The sequence below is a fragment of the Saprolegnia diclina genome, assembly GCF_000281045.1.
Source record: "Saprolegnia diclina VS20 unplaced genomic scaffold supercont1.2, whole genome shotgun sequence".
Classification (NCBI taxonomy): Eukaryota; Oomycota; class Saprolegniomycetes; order Saprolegniales; family Saprolegniaceae; genus Saprolegnia; species Saprolegnia diclina.
The window spans coordinates 990,611-1,006,483 of NW_008246069.1; the positions used below are offsets into that span (position 1 = coordinate 990,611).

The 15,873-nt window shown below is 57.5% G+C and overlaps 7 protein-coding genes across 7 annotated transcripts; 5 read left to right on the forward strand and 2 right to left on the reverse strand.

Moving 5' to 3' along the window:
* Positions 1-115: 115 nt before the first annotated feature.
* On the forward strand, positions 116-1,329 carry SDRG_00940 (hypothetical protein; the record flags this gene model as incomplete). Its single annotated transcript, XM_008606446.1, has 7 exons — positions 116-150; positions 198-236; positions 281-580; positions 626-741; positions 793-1,100; positions 1,124-1,228; positions 1,282-1,329. The coding sequence occupies 7 exons, from the start codon at positions 116-118 to the stop codon at positions 1,327-1,329; spliced, it is 951 nt and encodes a 316-aa protein (XP_008604668.1).
* A 63-nt stretch (positions 1,330-1,392) lies between these two features.
* Positions 1,393-3,489, reverse strand: SDRG_00941 (hypothetical protein; the record flags this gene model as incomplete). The annotated part of the gene is made up of 14 exons (XM_008606447.1): positions 1,393-1,639; positions 1,689-1,723; positions 1,769-1,831; positions 1,877-2,077; positions 2,120-2,278; positions 2,322-2,346; positions 2,398-2,438; positions 2,482-2,566; positions 2,613-2,746; positions 2,792-2,896; positions 2,939-3,089; positions 3,141-3,281; positions 3,329-3,386; positions 3,432-3,489. 14 exons carry the CDS (start codon positions 3,487-3,489, stop codon positions 1,393-1,395), a joined length of 1,503 nt encoding a protein of 500 aa, XP_008604669.1.
* A 1,114-nt stretch (positions 3,490-4,603) lies between these two features.
* Positions 4,604-5,463, forward strand: SDRG_00942 (hypothetical protein). Its single transcript, XM_008606448.1, has one exon. It carries the CDS (start codon positions 4,609-4,611, stop codon positions 5,398-5,400), a length of 792 nt encoding a protein of 263 aa, XP_008604670.1. The 5' UTR covers positions 4,604-4,608; the 3' UTR covers positions 5,401-5,463.
* Positions 5,464-5,856: 393 nt separating this feature from the next.
* Positions 5,857-6,222, reverse strand: SDRG_00943 (hypothetical protein; the record flags this gene model as incomplete). Its single annotated transcript, XM_008606449.1, has 1 exon — positions 5,857-6,222. The coding sequence occupies one exon, from the start codon at positions 6,220-6,222 to the stop codon at positions 5,857-5,859; it is 366 nt and encodes a 121-aa protein (XP_008604671.1).
* Positions 6,223-8,276: 2,054 nt separating this feature from the next.
* SDRG_00944 (hypothetical protein) lies at positions 8,277-10,541 on the forward strand. Its single transcript, XM_008606450.1, has 3 exons — positions 8,277-9,007; positions 9,062-9,631; positions 9,680-10,541. Exons 1-3 carry the CDS (start codon positions 8,345-8,347, stop codon positions 10,445-10,447), a joined length of 2,001 nt encoding a protein of 666 aa, XP_008604672.1. The 5' UTR covers positions 8,277-8,344; the 3' UTR covers positions 10,448-10,541.
* Positions 10,542-10,671: 130 nt separating this feature from the next.
* Positions 10,672-11,744, forward strand: SDRG_00945 (hypothetical protein). Its single transcript, XM_008606451.1, has 2 exons — positions 10,672-11,098; positions 11,143-11,744. The coding sequence occupies exons 1-2, from the start codon at positions 10,806-10,808 to the stop codon at positions 11,633-11,635; spliced, it is 786 nt and encodes a 261-aa protein (XP_008604673.1). The 5' UTR covers positions 10,672-10,805; the 3' UTR covers positions 11,636-11,744.
* A 765-nt stretch (positions 11,745-12,509) lies between these two features.
* Positions 12,510-15,849, forward strand: SDRG_00946 (hypothetical protein; the record flags this gene model as incomplete). Its single annotated transcript, XM_008606452.1, has 3 exons — positions 12,510-12,860; positions 12,902-15,740; positions 15,788-15,849. The coding sequence occupies 3 exons, from the start codon at positions 12,510-12,512 to the stop codon at positions 15,847-15,849; spliced, it is 3,252 nt and encodes a 1,083-aa protein (XP_008604674.1).
* Between the last annotated feature and the right edge of the window lie 24 nt (positions 15,850-15,873).

The window sequence follows — 15,873 nt, forward strand, 5'->3', positions numbered from 1 at the left end:
CTCCTCGTGCGCATTCCGGGCCGTGTCTGCATCTCCTATGAGCCATCGAACGACACCAACCTTGTGACGGTGCACCTCTACGGCAGCGTGTACAAGGCCAAGTCTCACCCGCTTGATGTCGACACGCTGCGCTTGCGCAAAGGTCTCACGGTGCTGACGCTGAATGCAGCGACAGCATGGGCACCGTCACTGACGAGCCTCGTGCATGTGGTGCTCCACCAGCCGCACCGCTTGCGGTACTGGTGCCATGGGATGCGGATGCTAAAGTATGTTGGTGTAGGTACCTGTCGACGACCGCCGACACGGTATTTTTGCCGCCGATCCATGGTTCGGTCCTGCCGTCGGACGCCGTGGGTCGCCGCTCGCACGTGCAGTTGACGGCGCGCGCCACGGGCAGTATCTACGTGAACGAGGCGCCACCGCTCGAGATTGGCTCGCTCACGCTGGAAAACTATGGGTCGGGCGCGGTGCAGGTGCAGCTGCGGTCGCGCCTCGCAGTGCAGACGACGCTCGAGGTCAAGACCATGGGTACCGGTGCCATTGCCGTTGCCACGCCGCACCTCGATGCCAACCTCATCCGGTACGATCTTTCGGATTTTTGCGAATCGCTCACACGTTTGTATAGCACGTTTGCGGCGTCGGACGGAGACGTGTACCTCGAGGCGGCCACGCTCTCGGTGCCGTTTTTGCGCTCGACCATGGCGGGCGCGGGCGACATTGCCTACCACACGCCGCAGCACGGTGCGTCGGAATGTCGTTTTGGAAATTGGACAGGTTGTCATGTTGAAGTAGCGGTGCTGTGCGCCAACCACGACGTGTCGATGCTCGGGGAGGGCACGATTTTTGCTGGCGCGATTATGTGCAACCGCACTTTTGTCTACTCGACGGGTCCTGGCCACGTGATTGTCGACGGCGGGCTCGTCCTCGAGACGACGCACGCTGGCAGTGGGCACACGTCGTATGCGTCGACGCCACCGCTCTCGATCACGCACATTGGCTTTGGCCCGCGTGCAGGGGTGCAGGCGTCGCAGGACGTGCCACGTCATTGGACGTTTGCCCCGGCCCCGCCGATGGCTCCGCTCGCCGTGGCCAATGAGATGGTATGTCTGTGCCATTGCTGTAGAATGACGAGGTGCGGCAGGCGCTGGCAACGACGACCATGTCGCATGCGCTCGCGAGCAGCGTGCAAGGCGTGCTCTTTGTCTGCATGGCCGCGGCCGTGCCCATGGTACCTACCAGTGTGTAGAACCGCATACGAATGTGTCCTTCTTGTGTGTGTAGCTTCTCTGGACCTACTTGAAGCGCCGCAACTACGCGCTGCTGCCGTAAGCATCGGGTTCGGTAACATGCCAACAGACAATACTGTTGCAACAACAGTTGTTTTGCGCGAATTTACAAGGCGGGGAGGCTAGCGGAAAGCGAAATGAGGCGAGTCGCGACGGGAAACTCGGTGCAGCTCATGGCATCCTTGTCGCGAATCCTGGGCGCGATCGTGGCGGTGGTGTGTAGGATGGGCAGGTGGTCGAGGACAGGGGTCTCGGCGTCCTTGAAGGGCGCGTAGGCGTAGGCGCGCCACGTATTGAATAGACCGAGCACCTCGGCGTGCGCGCCCTTGTCCAGCAAGCTGTCGCTGATCAACCTAGACATATAGGCGTGCTGCGCCGCATGTCCGTCCAAGGAATGCGTACGCGTGGTAGGCGGCATCGACTTTACTTTTGGCGGCCTAGTGTCGTCGGTCGAGGAAACTTGAAGACATCCCAATGCATACCTCGGGGATGGCGTGGACACCGTGTTGCAAGACGTAGAGATGCAAGATACGCAGCACGACAAGCTAGTGTCCCATGTGCGTCCGTCGTGTGAACGGCGGGGCAGCTACCTCGGTGTCGGGGGTTGTCAAGTACGCGGTCAGCACCGCCACGACAAAGTCGGGTGCCTCGGCGAGTGCCAAGACGCACAGTGGTGTGAGCTGCAATATTTTATACATGGCTTGCAGCGTCATGGGCACAAGGCGCGGGAACTCGGCGGCAACATATGGTAGCACCACACATCGCACCACCGCGAGGCTCTCGAGGTACACCTACAAGGAGCGATGAACCTATATCCGTACGACAATGGGTACGGCTTCCAGCCGAGAGGCTTTTCGACCAAGCGCGCTCGACGTGCCGGTCGTCGTCGGTGGCAGCGTCGCGCGGAAGAGCTGGTTGGCCAAGCCAAGAAGCTGCGTCGAGCTCGCCATCGGAACACACTTGACGGCTAGCAACAGCGCGCCCAAAACGCTCTACCGCACCACAGTGAGACAACAAGCCATGTCCGCATCCTACGGCTTCTCGAAGCGACGCGATCGCTCTACATCACTGTGCACTGAGCGCGTCATACTTTCATAGCTACGCGCTGTACGGTGGGTGAAAGGTCGTGCGCCACAGAATCTTGACGGCGAGCTACGTTGTGATGACGACACAGTGTCACGGCGGCGTTCTCTACCAAGAGCGTGCGGTCACTATGGTGCGCATTGTTGACTGCGGCGCAGACGCTGTCGAGACCCTTGGCGTGCAGGAACACGGGGACTCTACGATGCTTGCGATACCATACAACCATCTCGTTGGAGTACATACTGCTTCGAGTCCTTGAGTGCATGGTGGAGTTGGTCGAGCGCTTGTGTGTGCAGTAGTGACAACGGTGTCGATTTGGCCAAGAGCTGGAGAAGCAGCGGCACAATGCTTTCGTTTCGCTGCTCTTCGAGGTCCATCTATGTAAATGTGCTCATTCTCCCATCAATGCGTCGTCGACACACCTGTTCGTGCTGCCGTTCGAGGTCGGGAATCGAGAGTGGCATCGGATGCTCTCTCTCGAGGAGTTGGCCGATCTGGGCTTCGTACGCCAAGTGGCGGCGCGTGAGCTACGCATCGTTGAGCAGCGACGGAAAAGCTGTGCCGAGTACGCGGTCGACTTCGCGCGTCTTCTGGCTCAGCGCCGCCGATGCTTTTGCCGCTTCGGACGCCATAAAGACGTACTTTTGCTGGAGCGGATTCGCCGCGTCGTCGCCGCGGTCGTCTTGGGCGACGAGGAGATTGGAAATGTAGTTTTCAAGCCTGCAAGACGAGCATAGTCGTCGCTGATGTGCATTGGATAGCTGAGCGTACTTGGCAATTGTGAGCTGGAGGTCCGAGATGACGAGGTCCTTGTCGGCCACGTCGCTTTTGGCGCGACGCGTGACCGCGTGGAGCTCGCACTTGAGCTCGTCGACGCGCGCGATCAAGTCGACGTTCGTCTGCTGCGTGAGCCTAATGCCCATATCATTATACTGCGCAGGGATAGCTTTGTGGCGCACGTATCGAGTGCGAGCTGCTTTTGGTTGCTCGAGAGATCCTGCACGTCGAGCTTGGTCTCTACGCGAGCACCATCATCTTCTACGTTTAATGCAAGGGGCATACTACTGCTACTGCGACTCGTGCCGTCTTTGGCCTTGCCCGCTCGTCGCTTCTTGACCATGACTTGCCAACCGTTTCAACTGCCGAGTGTCGTCAATCAAAATGCGTCGATCTTGATTCGCTAGCTAGCTACCAGTAGCACGGTGTAATCGCAATCGCTCCACCGGATAGCGATTCAACATTACGTCTTGCGTTTTAGTCTGCCCGAGCGCCAAGTTGTTGCTGGTGTTGAACGCGACGTGCGACTCGAAGGGCGGACCTCTTTTAAGGGCTCGATGTACGTAAAATGGGGATCTTAAAGGTTACGTACACGATATACAAAGAAAGAGGAGAAAGAGGTTGAAAGGTCTTCAGCACGTTGACAGAGGTGGAGCCTGGCTTTCAAGTGCAGTGATGCGGCTTGAGTTGCTCGTGCTGCCTTTCAACCAATCAGGCGAAGCTTTTGATGAAAAAGCCAAGGATTACGGTGTATTTCGACCAGTAGCCGCCTTAAAGCACATAAGAAGGCGCTTGGATTGGCTAAAATTCACGCAGATATCATCGCCACGACTGAGCTCCGCGATTGAGCTTCAACAGATGGGACGACTGAGCTCCACGTCCGACGCGGCCGAGGTCGCCGTCCGAGCAAGCAGCCCGCTGCTTACCGTCTTCCAATAGCTGCACCACGCATACTGTAGCATTGCCTACTTATGTCTTACAGTGTTGACTCTTGTAGCGTTGTCGGTGACCAGGATTAGCTGCCGTAGCATGGCGGCAAGGCTGATGTGGTGCTTGGGCGCCCCGGGCCTCGTGTCGCACGTGGAGTTACCCTCGAAAATGCATCATGAGCCATATATTAGTTTTCGAGAGGAATTCGCCAAAGCCTCTGAAATTCGATCAATCGCGCGCATAAGCTCAGTCGCCCATATGAAATGCACCAAGCCCTTTTAAGCAGCACCTGGCTCATGGTTGACGTCGCTATACACAGCATGCGACTTGCTACATCGACCATCTTTCGATGCGTCTCGTAAGGAGACAAAGGCTCGTACAGACTCAGCGAAGCTCTACGATTGAATCCTGCGCTGTGGCATGAGTCCAAGGTCCAAGGTTGCAAGCGTCGCTCGTGTTCCTCGCACCCAACTCGCCATCTGTTTTTGACTTTGCCGTTTGACTTTTGAGATTGCATTTTCCATTTGCAGTCATGACGACCAAGGCTGTTCACGCGGTCGCCAAGCATGGCTTTGTGAACGCGTCGCTCTACGACAAGGCGCGTCCGGGGTTTCCGCGCGAGGCGCTTGCATCGCTCCTGCCGCTTTTGCTCGACCCGGCGACCGCGAACGTGCTCGAGATTGGCAGCGGCACGGGCAAATTTACGTCGCTTTTGCATCACGACGCCAAGATCACCAACCTCGTCGCTGTCGAGCCGTCGCAAGGCATGCGCGCCACGTTTGCGACGCTCTTTCCGGACGTGCGCTGCGTCGATGGGACGGCGACAGCGCTCCCGGTTGCCGACAACTCCCAAGACGCGCTGTTTGTCGCCCAGGCCTTTCACTGGTTTGACAACCGCGACGCGCTCCGCGAGTTTCGCCGGGTCCTCAAGCCGAACGGCACGCTCGGTCTCATTTGGAACATGGAAGACGCGAGTACGCCGTGGGTGGCGCAGCTCCGGACGATCTACGAAGCCTACGACGGTGTCGCGCCACAGTACCGGACGGGCAAGTGGGCCCACGTCTTTGCCGCGAGTCCCGACCTCTTTGGCCCGCTCACGCACACGTGCATTCGCCGAAATGTCCCCGTCGCATCCAAAGAGCAGATCTGGGAGCGCGTTCTTTCCAAGTCGTACATCTCGACCGCGACGTCTGATGTCCAGGCGCGTGTCAAGGCCGACGTCATGGCGATCCTCGACGCTGCTGAATTCGACATTGACGCCAGCGGCTGCATCTTGTACCCGTACGTGACCGATATTTACGTCACGACGCCGACGCCCGAATAGTGGGTCGTGCCTTTTCGACGACAATAATGTCTTCAACAGATCCCACCAAAGTGTTTCCTCGTACTCTTGCCTCTGTAGTACCCTGGACGACTAGGAAAGTTGCACATAGTGGTGGCGCACTGGGTGCAAACCTAGCCACCGTGAAGCCGGGACAAGGCGAGGTGTGTCTACACGTGTGGTCCTACGGGGTCATTCTGATTTCGCTCTCCACCGACACATAATGTCTTCCGTATCGTAGTGCATTGTCGGGTGCTCAGCGTACAGGTGGGCATCGAACGCTGTCTTCCTGATGGCATCGGTGTCAACACTTCTCGCTCTATGACGGTAGCGGCAGGATCCGCCCGGCGAACATCGTCCATAGAGGCATTCAACACATGGACCTCATTGATGCGCCGTGCGAATGACGACGACAACGCGACCGTCCTGCACATGCATGCATTTGGTTATGAAGGTAGGCTACACGACGCGGCGGAGGTAGATGACGTCGACACCGTTGCAGCGGCCAAAGCGCTTGGCGCCGACGAGGCGCAGTCGCAGGTTGACGTCGTCTTCTTTTTGGTAGTGCCATTCCAAGCCGGAAATATCTTGGTGCATCTGGAGTGTCGAAGTCGCAACGTCGCAGGTGAACGAGCTCTCGGGTGGCAGCACGTGGCGGTAGCTCTTGGCGCTCTTCTCGATGCGGAACGTGACGCGGCCGTCGGCCGAGAACGCTAAATGGAGCTCGGCCTTGCCGGCCTTGACGTCTTCGCTCCAGTCGAGCGCCGTGTTGCCAAAGGCCTCGGTGCTTGCCCACGCCCCGACGAGGAAGCCATCGACGCTCATTGCTACTGGGCCGCGCAAGGCCATTGGCTGCGTCCACCGTCGTCTCGTGTATTTTTAGCGAATCGAATGGATTCATTTTGCTTTCCTTCCAACGAGCGGTCGCGCGCTTCTGCTTAACGGCAGCCTCAATACTACGCGGTGATGGCGCGGTGTCTCTCCGAGCTGCATATGTCTTGTTTCAGCACGCCGCGCTCGTGGGCGGTGACGACCAACGACAGACCGATGCGTTGGTATCTTTGCTGTTGAAGTTGTCACATCAACAGCAAAAACGTGATGGTGCTCGCTTTAAAGGACTTTCTCGTTGCACAATGGGTATTTCACACGTCCAGTCCACATCATTTTTCGCGCCCACACCGCCATACAAAGTTTGGTATGAAAAGTTTGAATGTTGGTGGGTGGTATCGAGATGCTGTTTCTCACGTGTGGGAACACACGTGTAAAACCCGTCGACGACGCATGCAACACGTAATGGCTGGCATGGAGGGAGTTTACCTTCAACGACCTCCAAAATTCACCACTGAAATCTTCTCACCATGGTATCGCAAGACCTTGCGGGACCTTTCTGATACGAGACCGACGGCATCTCTCGAGGACTGTAGAGGACGACTACCTGCGACTGGGCGACCCTTGGAGGGGAATAGACCACGCAGCCAGCGCGGGAGTGTTTTTGTTGCCTGTCTACGATCCAAGCAACGTCCTTTCATTGGCCCACATTCATGAAACCGGATAAAATGCACCAATCAGTGCCCGCACGTCTTGAAGCGACAATGCACATCTCCCCTCTCAGAACTGATACAACCGGGCCGGCGCGAACTCGCGAAGCGCTGCTCGTGCAAGGAGGTTTTGCAGCTCCGAGCTTGCTGTGCCTGCTCTAGTACTAGCACACATAATGCAGTCGGAATAAAGCAAAAAAATTCTTGTTCTCGTGCATTTGGCATGGAAACTAAGATGAACCCACGATCCAATCACTGGATTCCGGTGGTCGGCGGTCTCGTGCACAAAGAACCCACGGCGTATCGCTGGAGGTCACGCCCTTGGAACATCTATCTACAAGGGGACATTTCGCGTTGAAATCTCGGGGGTATGCACGCGGATGCATGTCCATTGATGGAAAAAGCAGCGTCCGACGGCTTCCGATACGCCTCGGAGACTTGATAAGCACAGCAGATCCGGATACGCAGGCCAACGCCACGCATGAGTAACGCGTTTGCATCCGGATCTTTGAAGGAGGGAGAGAATCATTGCTGCACGCGATGTGTATAAAACATAATCGGTTTCAAACATGTTGAAAACACGCACCGTTGTGAGCGCTTGGTCACCTCGCCATTGGAGTCATGACCCCAGCACTGCAGATGCCTCGATTCCATTAGAAGTACGAACGGCCATATTGCGATCTTCTTTTGTTTCGCGAGGACGCATAATAAGTCAGCGCGTTCTCCTTGTCACCAGTTCAGCCAAGATACCACCCGCCACATGAGCGTTTCGCGCCTTCCAAGATGTCGTACAACTCCTTTCGCACCCAGGACTCGACACTTAAGATGTAGCGATCTGCTGACCCTCCTGCAAGCATGGCGATAACGAACGGCTGTCGCGACCCACCGACTTCTCGCATCCCGACTCGCTCGATGGGTGCAAAGGTGTCAACAGCCTACACGGTGCGATGCAGCGGCTGCGTAGTGTCGAGACGACACGGGTGGTGCGTCGTCCAACTTGCTGACATGACGAGTTGGTGGACACTTGATCCAGATTGTCATCTTGAGCGATTGCATTCTCAGTTGCACAGTGTTGGACTCGGCGACGCGCAATGGGTGCACTTCGCATGGAGAGCTTCGACATAAGGGTACCGTGATGTGTCATGCGCATGGCGCGTTGCGCTAAGAGCAGACGACCGGTGGTTGCTGTTAGCGATCGCGATCTTATGGCAAGCGTGAATGGCGAGAGGTGTTTAAAACACACGACCGAACTGCGGTGTCGTCTGTGGGCGCTGATTGGTCAAAATGCATGCTGCTCGCCGATTCGTGGAAATTGGCATTTTTTCTTTTGAATTTTTATACTCTCATTTCGTGTTTGGCACCTTCCATTGAAGACTCGCCGAGGGGACGGACCGCGGGACGTACGAAGCATGAACAACATGAACGGTATGAACATGAACCCGATGGGCGGCGGCATGAACATGAACTCGAACATGGGCGGCATGAACCCCAACATGGCCGGCGCGATGAACCCGAACATGGGCCACCACGGCGGCATGATGAACCCGTCCAGCATGCACCACATGCCCGGCATGGCGAACGGCGGTATGCCCATGAACATGGGCATGGGCATGGGCATGCCCGGCAGCAACGGCGGCAACGGCGGCGGCAACCCCTCGGCCATGAACCCGATGGGCATGCCCGGCATGGGCGGCCACATGCCGTCGCACCACGGCCAGCCCCACGGCCACCACATGATGGGCATGAACGGCATGCCCCAGATGCAGCAGATGAGCCACAACATGAACATGGGCATGCACATGGGCCAAGGCGGCGCGCCCAACATGTCCAACTCGTACGCGATGCCGCCCTCGAACCCGTCGTACCCGCCGCCGTCGACCGCGCCGCCATCGAACGGCCAGAGCATCGCCAACATGGAGTGGCGCGCGCAGTTTACGAGGGAGCACCGGACCAACTTGATCGCCAAGATGTACAACGAAATGGTTCGCGTCTCGACCGACCCGCCCGGCATTGCGCTCTGGATCAACGTCGCATGGTTTGAGCTCAAGTTGTACAAGGAGTGCCAAACGCAGGTATTGCTTCATCGACGTCCTTGACCACATTCTCATTGTGTGTGTATATTGTAGGAAGACTACATCAACAAGATTCTCAAGCGCCTGCAGCACCTCAAGACGCAGGCGGGCGACATGAACCCGATGGGCCACAACATGATGCCAGGCCACGGCATGCCGGGTCGCGACGCTAATGGCATGTACATGCAGCAGCCGCCGTACGGTCAGACGCCAGGCCTCAACATCAACACGTCGAACGGTCCGTCGTTCCCCAACACGTCGGGCTCCAACAGCGGCGGCCCGAGCTCGGCCAACACGCCCAAGCACACACAGCCTGGCGCCAACAACAACGGCCCGAACACCAACAACAACAACAATGGACCCAACAAGGGACCCGGTGGCAAGCAGCCGCTCAACCCGCAGCAGCTGCAACAGCAGCAACAGCAACAGCAGCAGCAGCACCAGCAAGGCGGCCCAAACCAGGGCAACAAGCCGCCGCACATGATGCCGCCGTCGCAGCAGAACCAACAACCCAACAAGATGGGCAGCAGCAACCCGTCGCCGCAGCCGAACGAACAGTCGTTCATGGCGCAGATGTCCGGCGGTCCGCCCGCCAACACCAACCCAGTCGAGTACTGGCGGCAGGTACACACCCATCTTTCATACACAAGTATCAAGATTTCAACTCGATAGCACGCGCAACTCAAGGCCAAGTACCTCGCCGACGTCAACACGGTGCACAATGCGTTTCGCAAGTACGTCGAGCACATGAAGGACCAGAACGAGAGCGAGCAAAAGAAGAAGCTCACGTACCTCCTCGGCTACGTGCAGCTGTGTGCATCGATCCTCTCGGAAGACGCGTCATCGGCGCCGGCCCGGCACATTGACGAGCTCGAGAAGGTCAACAAGTACGTCATCAAGATCGTGCACCCGTACCTCAAGAAGCTCAAGAGTGAGAAGGACAAGCGCAGCTCGGCGTCCAACACGCCGCAAAACCAAATGCCTCCGTCGCACAATGGCGGTGGCAGTATGGGCAACAACCCGCAAGCGATGAGCTTTGAGATGATGATGCGCAACTCGATGTCGGGCCCGCCGGCGGCCAACGGCGGTAGCAACAACCTCTACCAGCAGATGATGGCCAAGAACAGCTCGATGATGATGGACGACTACGGCATGGGCATGCCCAGCAGCAACGGCAACGGCAACGGCTATGGCAACCAGTACGGCGGCAACCCCAACATGGGCGGCTTCAACATGGCGTCGTACGGCAGCACCATGGGCGGCAACGACGGCAACGACATGATGGGCACCAACTCGATGGACTCGAACCTCCTCGATTTCGACAATGGCCTCGGCATGGGCATGGCCGACGGCAACAGCAACGGCAACGGCAACGGCTCCAACAGCTCCAACGACGACGGCGGCGACGGCGACCTCATGAACATGGTCGAAGCGCTGTAAATCGTAGGCGTGTGTAGTTTATATTAAGTTTCAGTTTAAAATGCGACGAGTGTGGTGTCCAACGCCCTAATGCAATATGTCATTCGGCCACTGACGTAGATGTATCTGTGTCCATGATCATGACAGGATGTGACGATCATGACAGGATGACGAGGTTGCAGGATGTGAGCGGCGAGCGGGTGTGCATGCTAAAGTAGCGTGATATTAGCCATACCATCAAATATTGTCCGGATACCGCGCCTTCGACAATGGTGCACGACAATATATATTGTCTCTGCCATCGGTATCCGGCGTGTCTTTGGGTGACCAGGATGGCAGACGACCGAACGAGCGCAGCTGGCCGCACGGAAGAAGAACCATGCAGCGCGACGTCGACGCCCGCGGGCGCTTCCTCACGCGCATCGTCGCCGTGATTGCCGTCTTCTTCTTCACAAGTGGTAGCATCGTGCTGTACCTGGTCACGGCGCCAGGCTTGACGTCGGTGGAAACCGTGCAGCTTTTGCCCACCGTACCAACGATCGTGATCGCCGGCGACTCGCTCACGCAGTATGGCCTCGACCCAACGGTACTTGGCTACCATACACTGCTGGCGCAAAGCTACATGCGCCGCGCTGATGTGCTCAACCGAGGCTTTGCCGGCTGGACCACGGGGTACGTCTCCTCCATCACTTTCCAGTGCTTACGACATTACGTAGTGACTTTTTGGCCGCCGCCGTGCCGCCCATGATCGCCGAGATGGCGCCGCCGTTGCTGTTGACGCTGCTGCTCGGTACGAACGACGCCGTCTTGCCCGGCAACTTGGGCCATGCGAGCGTCGCCACGTACGCATCCAATCTCGACGCGATTCTCACGGCGTTCCAAACCGCCTTTCCGTCGACCAAGCTGTTGCTGCTGACGCCGCCGCCCGTCGTCGACGCGGTGCAAGCGGGCCAGCACTCGAACGCGGTCCTCGCCGCCTACGTCCGCGGCTGCAAGCAAGTGGGTGCGGCCCGCAACGTCCCCGTCCTCGATCTCTTTGGCAGCTGGCGCAACTCGACGGCGACGGCGTCCTATTACATTCGCGATGGGATTCACTTGACCGTCGCTGGCAACCGCGCCCTGCACGAGCTGCTCTTGCAAGCCATCGCGTCGTCGTACCCGGCGCTCGCGCCAAATGCGCTGCGCACGTTTTATGAGCGTCAAAAGTAGGATCAATTCGCAAATCAGACTACGCGTTTTTCACAGATGTAGAACAAAAGCATTATCACTATCACATAGTTTGAATTTGTATTTCCTAGGAAAGAAATGCGTAGCGCGTGGTACCAAGCACGACAAAGACTTGCATGTAAGAGGAAGAAAGCGAAGCATCGTGACAGCTTGAGCAGCGCATTTAGGAGCTCATTGGGTCGCTGGACCACGTGGTCGTACCCACACTGGCGCGAACATCGCCCGAAGCGTCGCCGCGACGTGCGACCAGTTCATATGGAACGGGCACCGTGAGATCTGATCGAATGACACAAGGCACGTCGAGAACATCGTCTTCTTCGTACGCTGCATTGCAGTTGTAGTCGTCTGTTCATGGACCAGCTTTGGCAGCGACAGTGGTGAGCTTGGAGCTCGGCAAGCGGGAAGCACGAGCGTTGGACTTCATCTGCAAAGGTGGCGTGGCGCTTTGGATGATGCGCGCAGTAGTCTTAGTTGCCTGGCACAAGAGCCGCGCCCGAGACTTGACCGCTGCTACTGCTGTGACCTATTATAGCGGCTGGGATCCGGGCGGACGGGCGGACGCGCGCAACATCCATGTCAATCAAATCAAAAAGAGGAGATCCCAACGACCACCTCCAGCATATGATATTCCATATTCGTTGTGAGAGGCAAGATGCTCGACAAAGTGAGCTGGGCTAAATGTCCACCAATCAGAAGCCATTTATTCGCCCACAGCCACCAATCAGATCGCTGGTTACCACTATGATTCCAGAGATTTAGCAGCCTGGCCCCAAGCTTGGCGAAGCCACGACAGCAGTTTCAGATATAAAAAGGCGGCTGGTCTAGGACAGGTCGTAACTGCATCGGAGATCGTGCGATGGGTCGCTTCACGACGTGGTTGCATCTCGAGTCGGCCGTGGGCCTCCTCTATGTACTGCTCTCGCTGGCTTGCTGCGTCTACTACACGCGTTTACTCAAGCCCACCTTTGCCAACGACCTTTGGTGGGCCGGCTACAACGTGTCGGGCTACCAAGCTTTTCTCATCGATCTCGTCAACCAGTTTCTCATGACACAAGCCAACGGTACACTGGACGTACTCTTTGCGTCGGCCATGGTGCCCAAGACGTACGCGACCATCGATGCGTTCACGAGCATCTACACGCCCTACATGCACGGCGTTTGCTCCTCGGCGAGCTCACGTCCATCGAGTACGCCGTGCCAAAGCTTCGTATGCTGAGCACCTACTGGTGCATGCGCATGAACGTGCAGCACTGCTGGGTCGACTTTAACAAAACGTTCGAGATGGCCCACACGGAGCGTCGGCAAGAGCGCTGTGAGCGCAACTATAGAACCAACGCGGCCGTGTACCTCGAAGCCATTCTGCGCAACCAAAACTGGGACGCGTACTTGGCGCTCTGGGCTGGGAATGGTCTTCGCTTCAACGTGGCGATCCAGCGCGGCCTTCAAGAAACCATCGCAGGTCGCTCGTTTCTATCGCAAATGGCAACGGCGGCCAACACAACGTCGGTGGCCGACGAACTAACCTACTGGCGGTCGTACAACTTGTCGATCTTTGAGCTGCAGTGGCAGAGTCGGTGGCAACCCGGCGTCTCTGAGACAATCATCGTCTCGAACGCCCTCGGAATGCAAGAAAATTTTACGCTGAAAGCGCTCGACCAAGTCACAGGTCCATGGTCGTCCCAGAGCCTCTTCTGGATGCCACTCAACGACTTGTACAACGGCATGACGCTGAACCGGAGCTTGATCCGGGGTTCAAGTCGCCACTTCGCCACCAACATCAGCGCAGCCTTGCCCGCCATCAACTTGGAGACGTATCGGGGCATGGCCGACAGCCGTGGCAACCTCGTCGGGAAAGCATGGGTTTTTCATACCTTTATCGGTCCTTACCTCAGCATTGACATTCGCTACAAGCTGCGGCCATCGCCACTTGTTGCTGCGTACAACCGGTTCCAAGACGTTGTCTTAGAGCATCTCGCAACGTCGGCAGCAAGGTTTGAATCGTTTGCCAGTCTTCCGTCTGTGGTTTTGACGCCGACGCCGTCGCGCTGGAAGAGCAACTATACGTTTTACGGAGGTGACCCGATGTGCGTCCTTGGTTCTGGTACATCGTACGTGCAGCAGTCGTTTGATTTTTACGACGACTGCTCGCAAAAGACACCGCTCAGTGTCCAGCCACCGCCCATGTCTCTGCTCTTTGCTCTGCCGGCAACTTCTACAACCTCAAGTGCTGCGTTCTCCATGGATGTCATCTGCACACTGTCCATAGCCCCTAACCCTTGCACAGCAGCACTCTCTGCAGCTTCCAACTGGCTGAAAGAGCTACCTATTCCACTTGACGTCTCGTCGACGCTCGAGTCACTGCCACCGATGCTGCAGGCCACCGACACCAGTTTTATGCAATTTGACAAAGCTTCCAATGGCTCGTGGCTGCTCTTGCAACAGCCGCTGCTCGGCTCACTGGACGACCCTTGGACGTTCTATGGCTGGTGCTTCGCAGCCGACTGGGCCACCGGACTCCGACAAGCCGCTTCGTTTGAAGGCGACGTCTCCTCGATCGTCCTTCTCTCCAACGCGTACACAAGTCAGCACTATATCACGAGCGGTCAGCCGCTTGAGACGGCCACCAAAATGATCTACTACCTCGTACTCGCGAGCACCATTTGTCTCGTCGGTGTCGGCGGCCTCGCCTTGCTCTACACCTTCTACAGTCACTTTGACATCACGGGCCGCAATCTGCTGTGCTTCAACCGGCTCGTGGGCTCAGTCTGGGCCGGCCGCCAGCTCATGTTGATGCGCGGGATCAGCGCCATCTTGATCTTAAGCACGGCGCAGCCAAAGCTGGTGACCCAATTCGGCTACAGCCGTCTAGTCGACGAAGCGCGCTCCTTCTGGGCGACGGGATTGCTGGCGGGCGAGGCCACATGGCTTTCGTACAGTCTGCACGAGTATCTCGTGATTGCGCTGCCAAAACCGTTTACGCGGCTGTACGGTCCGTGGACAAATGCGCTGGCGTGGCTCACGATTCTTGTTTTGAGCTTGGTGTCGCCCGTCGGCATTGCCATGAACCTGAGTCGAACGTGCGTCGGTAACGATATGGACTATGGCCTTCTTTGCACCGCCGGCGCCATCTCGATTGGCAGTCTCAACCGCCTCGTGCTTCTTTGCAGTCTCCAAGTCGGTATCGTTGTCGCTTCCATTGGGCTTGGCTGCGGCGTCCGCCGCCTGTGCGGCGCTGAGAAAGACGACGATGACGAAGAGGAGGAAGAACAAGAGAGCTTGCTCGTGTCGGGGCTGGCCGAGGCCTTTATCACCGCCGACCCGCGCTGCGACGCCGGTCGTGTCTATGACCCTGTGACGTGCGTTCTCTGCGGGCTCCTCCCTCTCTCGTACAATGGCCATCGGTATATCTTTGACCTCAAGCTGTGGAGCTTGCTTCCGGATACGATCTCAACCCACGTGGCGCGGGCCGCCCCTGAGGCGTCCCTCGTCGCGACGCAGTCGCACATCACGAGCACCGCTTTCTCCGTGCCGTCGATGGACCTTATTCGCGTGGCCTCGGGCCGCCGCCGGCTTCGGACGCTATTGGCCGCGTTTGGCTTGCTCTACATGAGCGCTTCGATCACCGGCTCGGTCTTGTACTTCGAAGTGTGCAAAGTCAACTTGGACAACGACTTGTACTGGGCAACGTTCAACGTCACGGGCGCCCACACGTTTTTTGCGAATTGGCTCAACGAGCAGCTCATTTTGCGCGCCACAGCGCAGAACATTGTCCTCAACGATCCGAGCATCAACCTCCTCGGCTCCTATGCAACACCGACAGCGTTCGTCTCGACCGTCAACAACTATGGTGCCTGGCTTCAGCACAACGAACTCAGTGCGATCGAAGCCTCGATTGCGGGTCTTCGCGTCTCGGATGCGTGCAACGCGCCCTGGATCTTTACGCCGTACTGCTACCTCGACTGGAAGAAGCGATGGTCAATGGCCTACTCCAACCAGCGCCAACTGCGGTGTCAGAAGATGGAGGAAAATGCTGCCGTGTACCTCGAGTCGGTGCTGCGCAACATTGACTATGCAACCTTTGCGTATTGTTGGGGCAGTGCGTTTGAGACGGCGTTTGGTGCTGATCTGCGCCAGTCGTCCGACGGTCAAGCCTGGCTGCATTCAATGGCTACGGAGCGACTGCCGCTGCAAGATGAAATCGCGCTGTGGCGCCAGCAAAA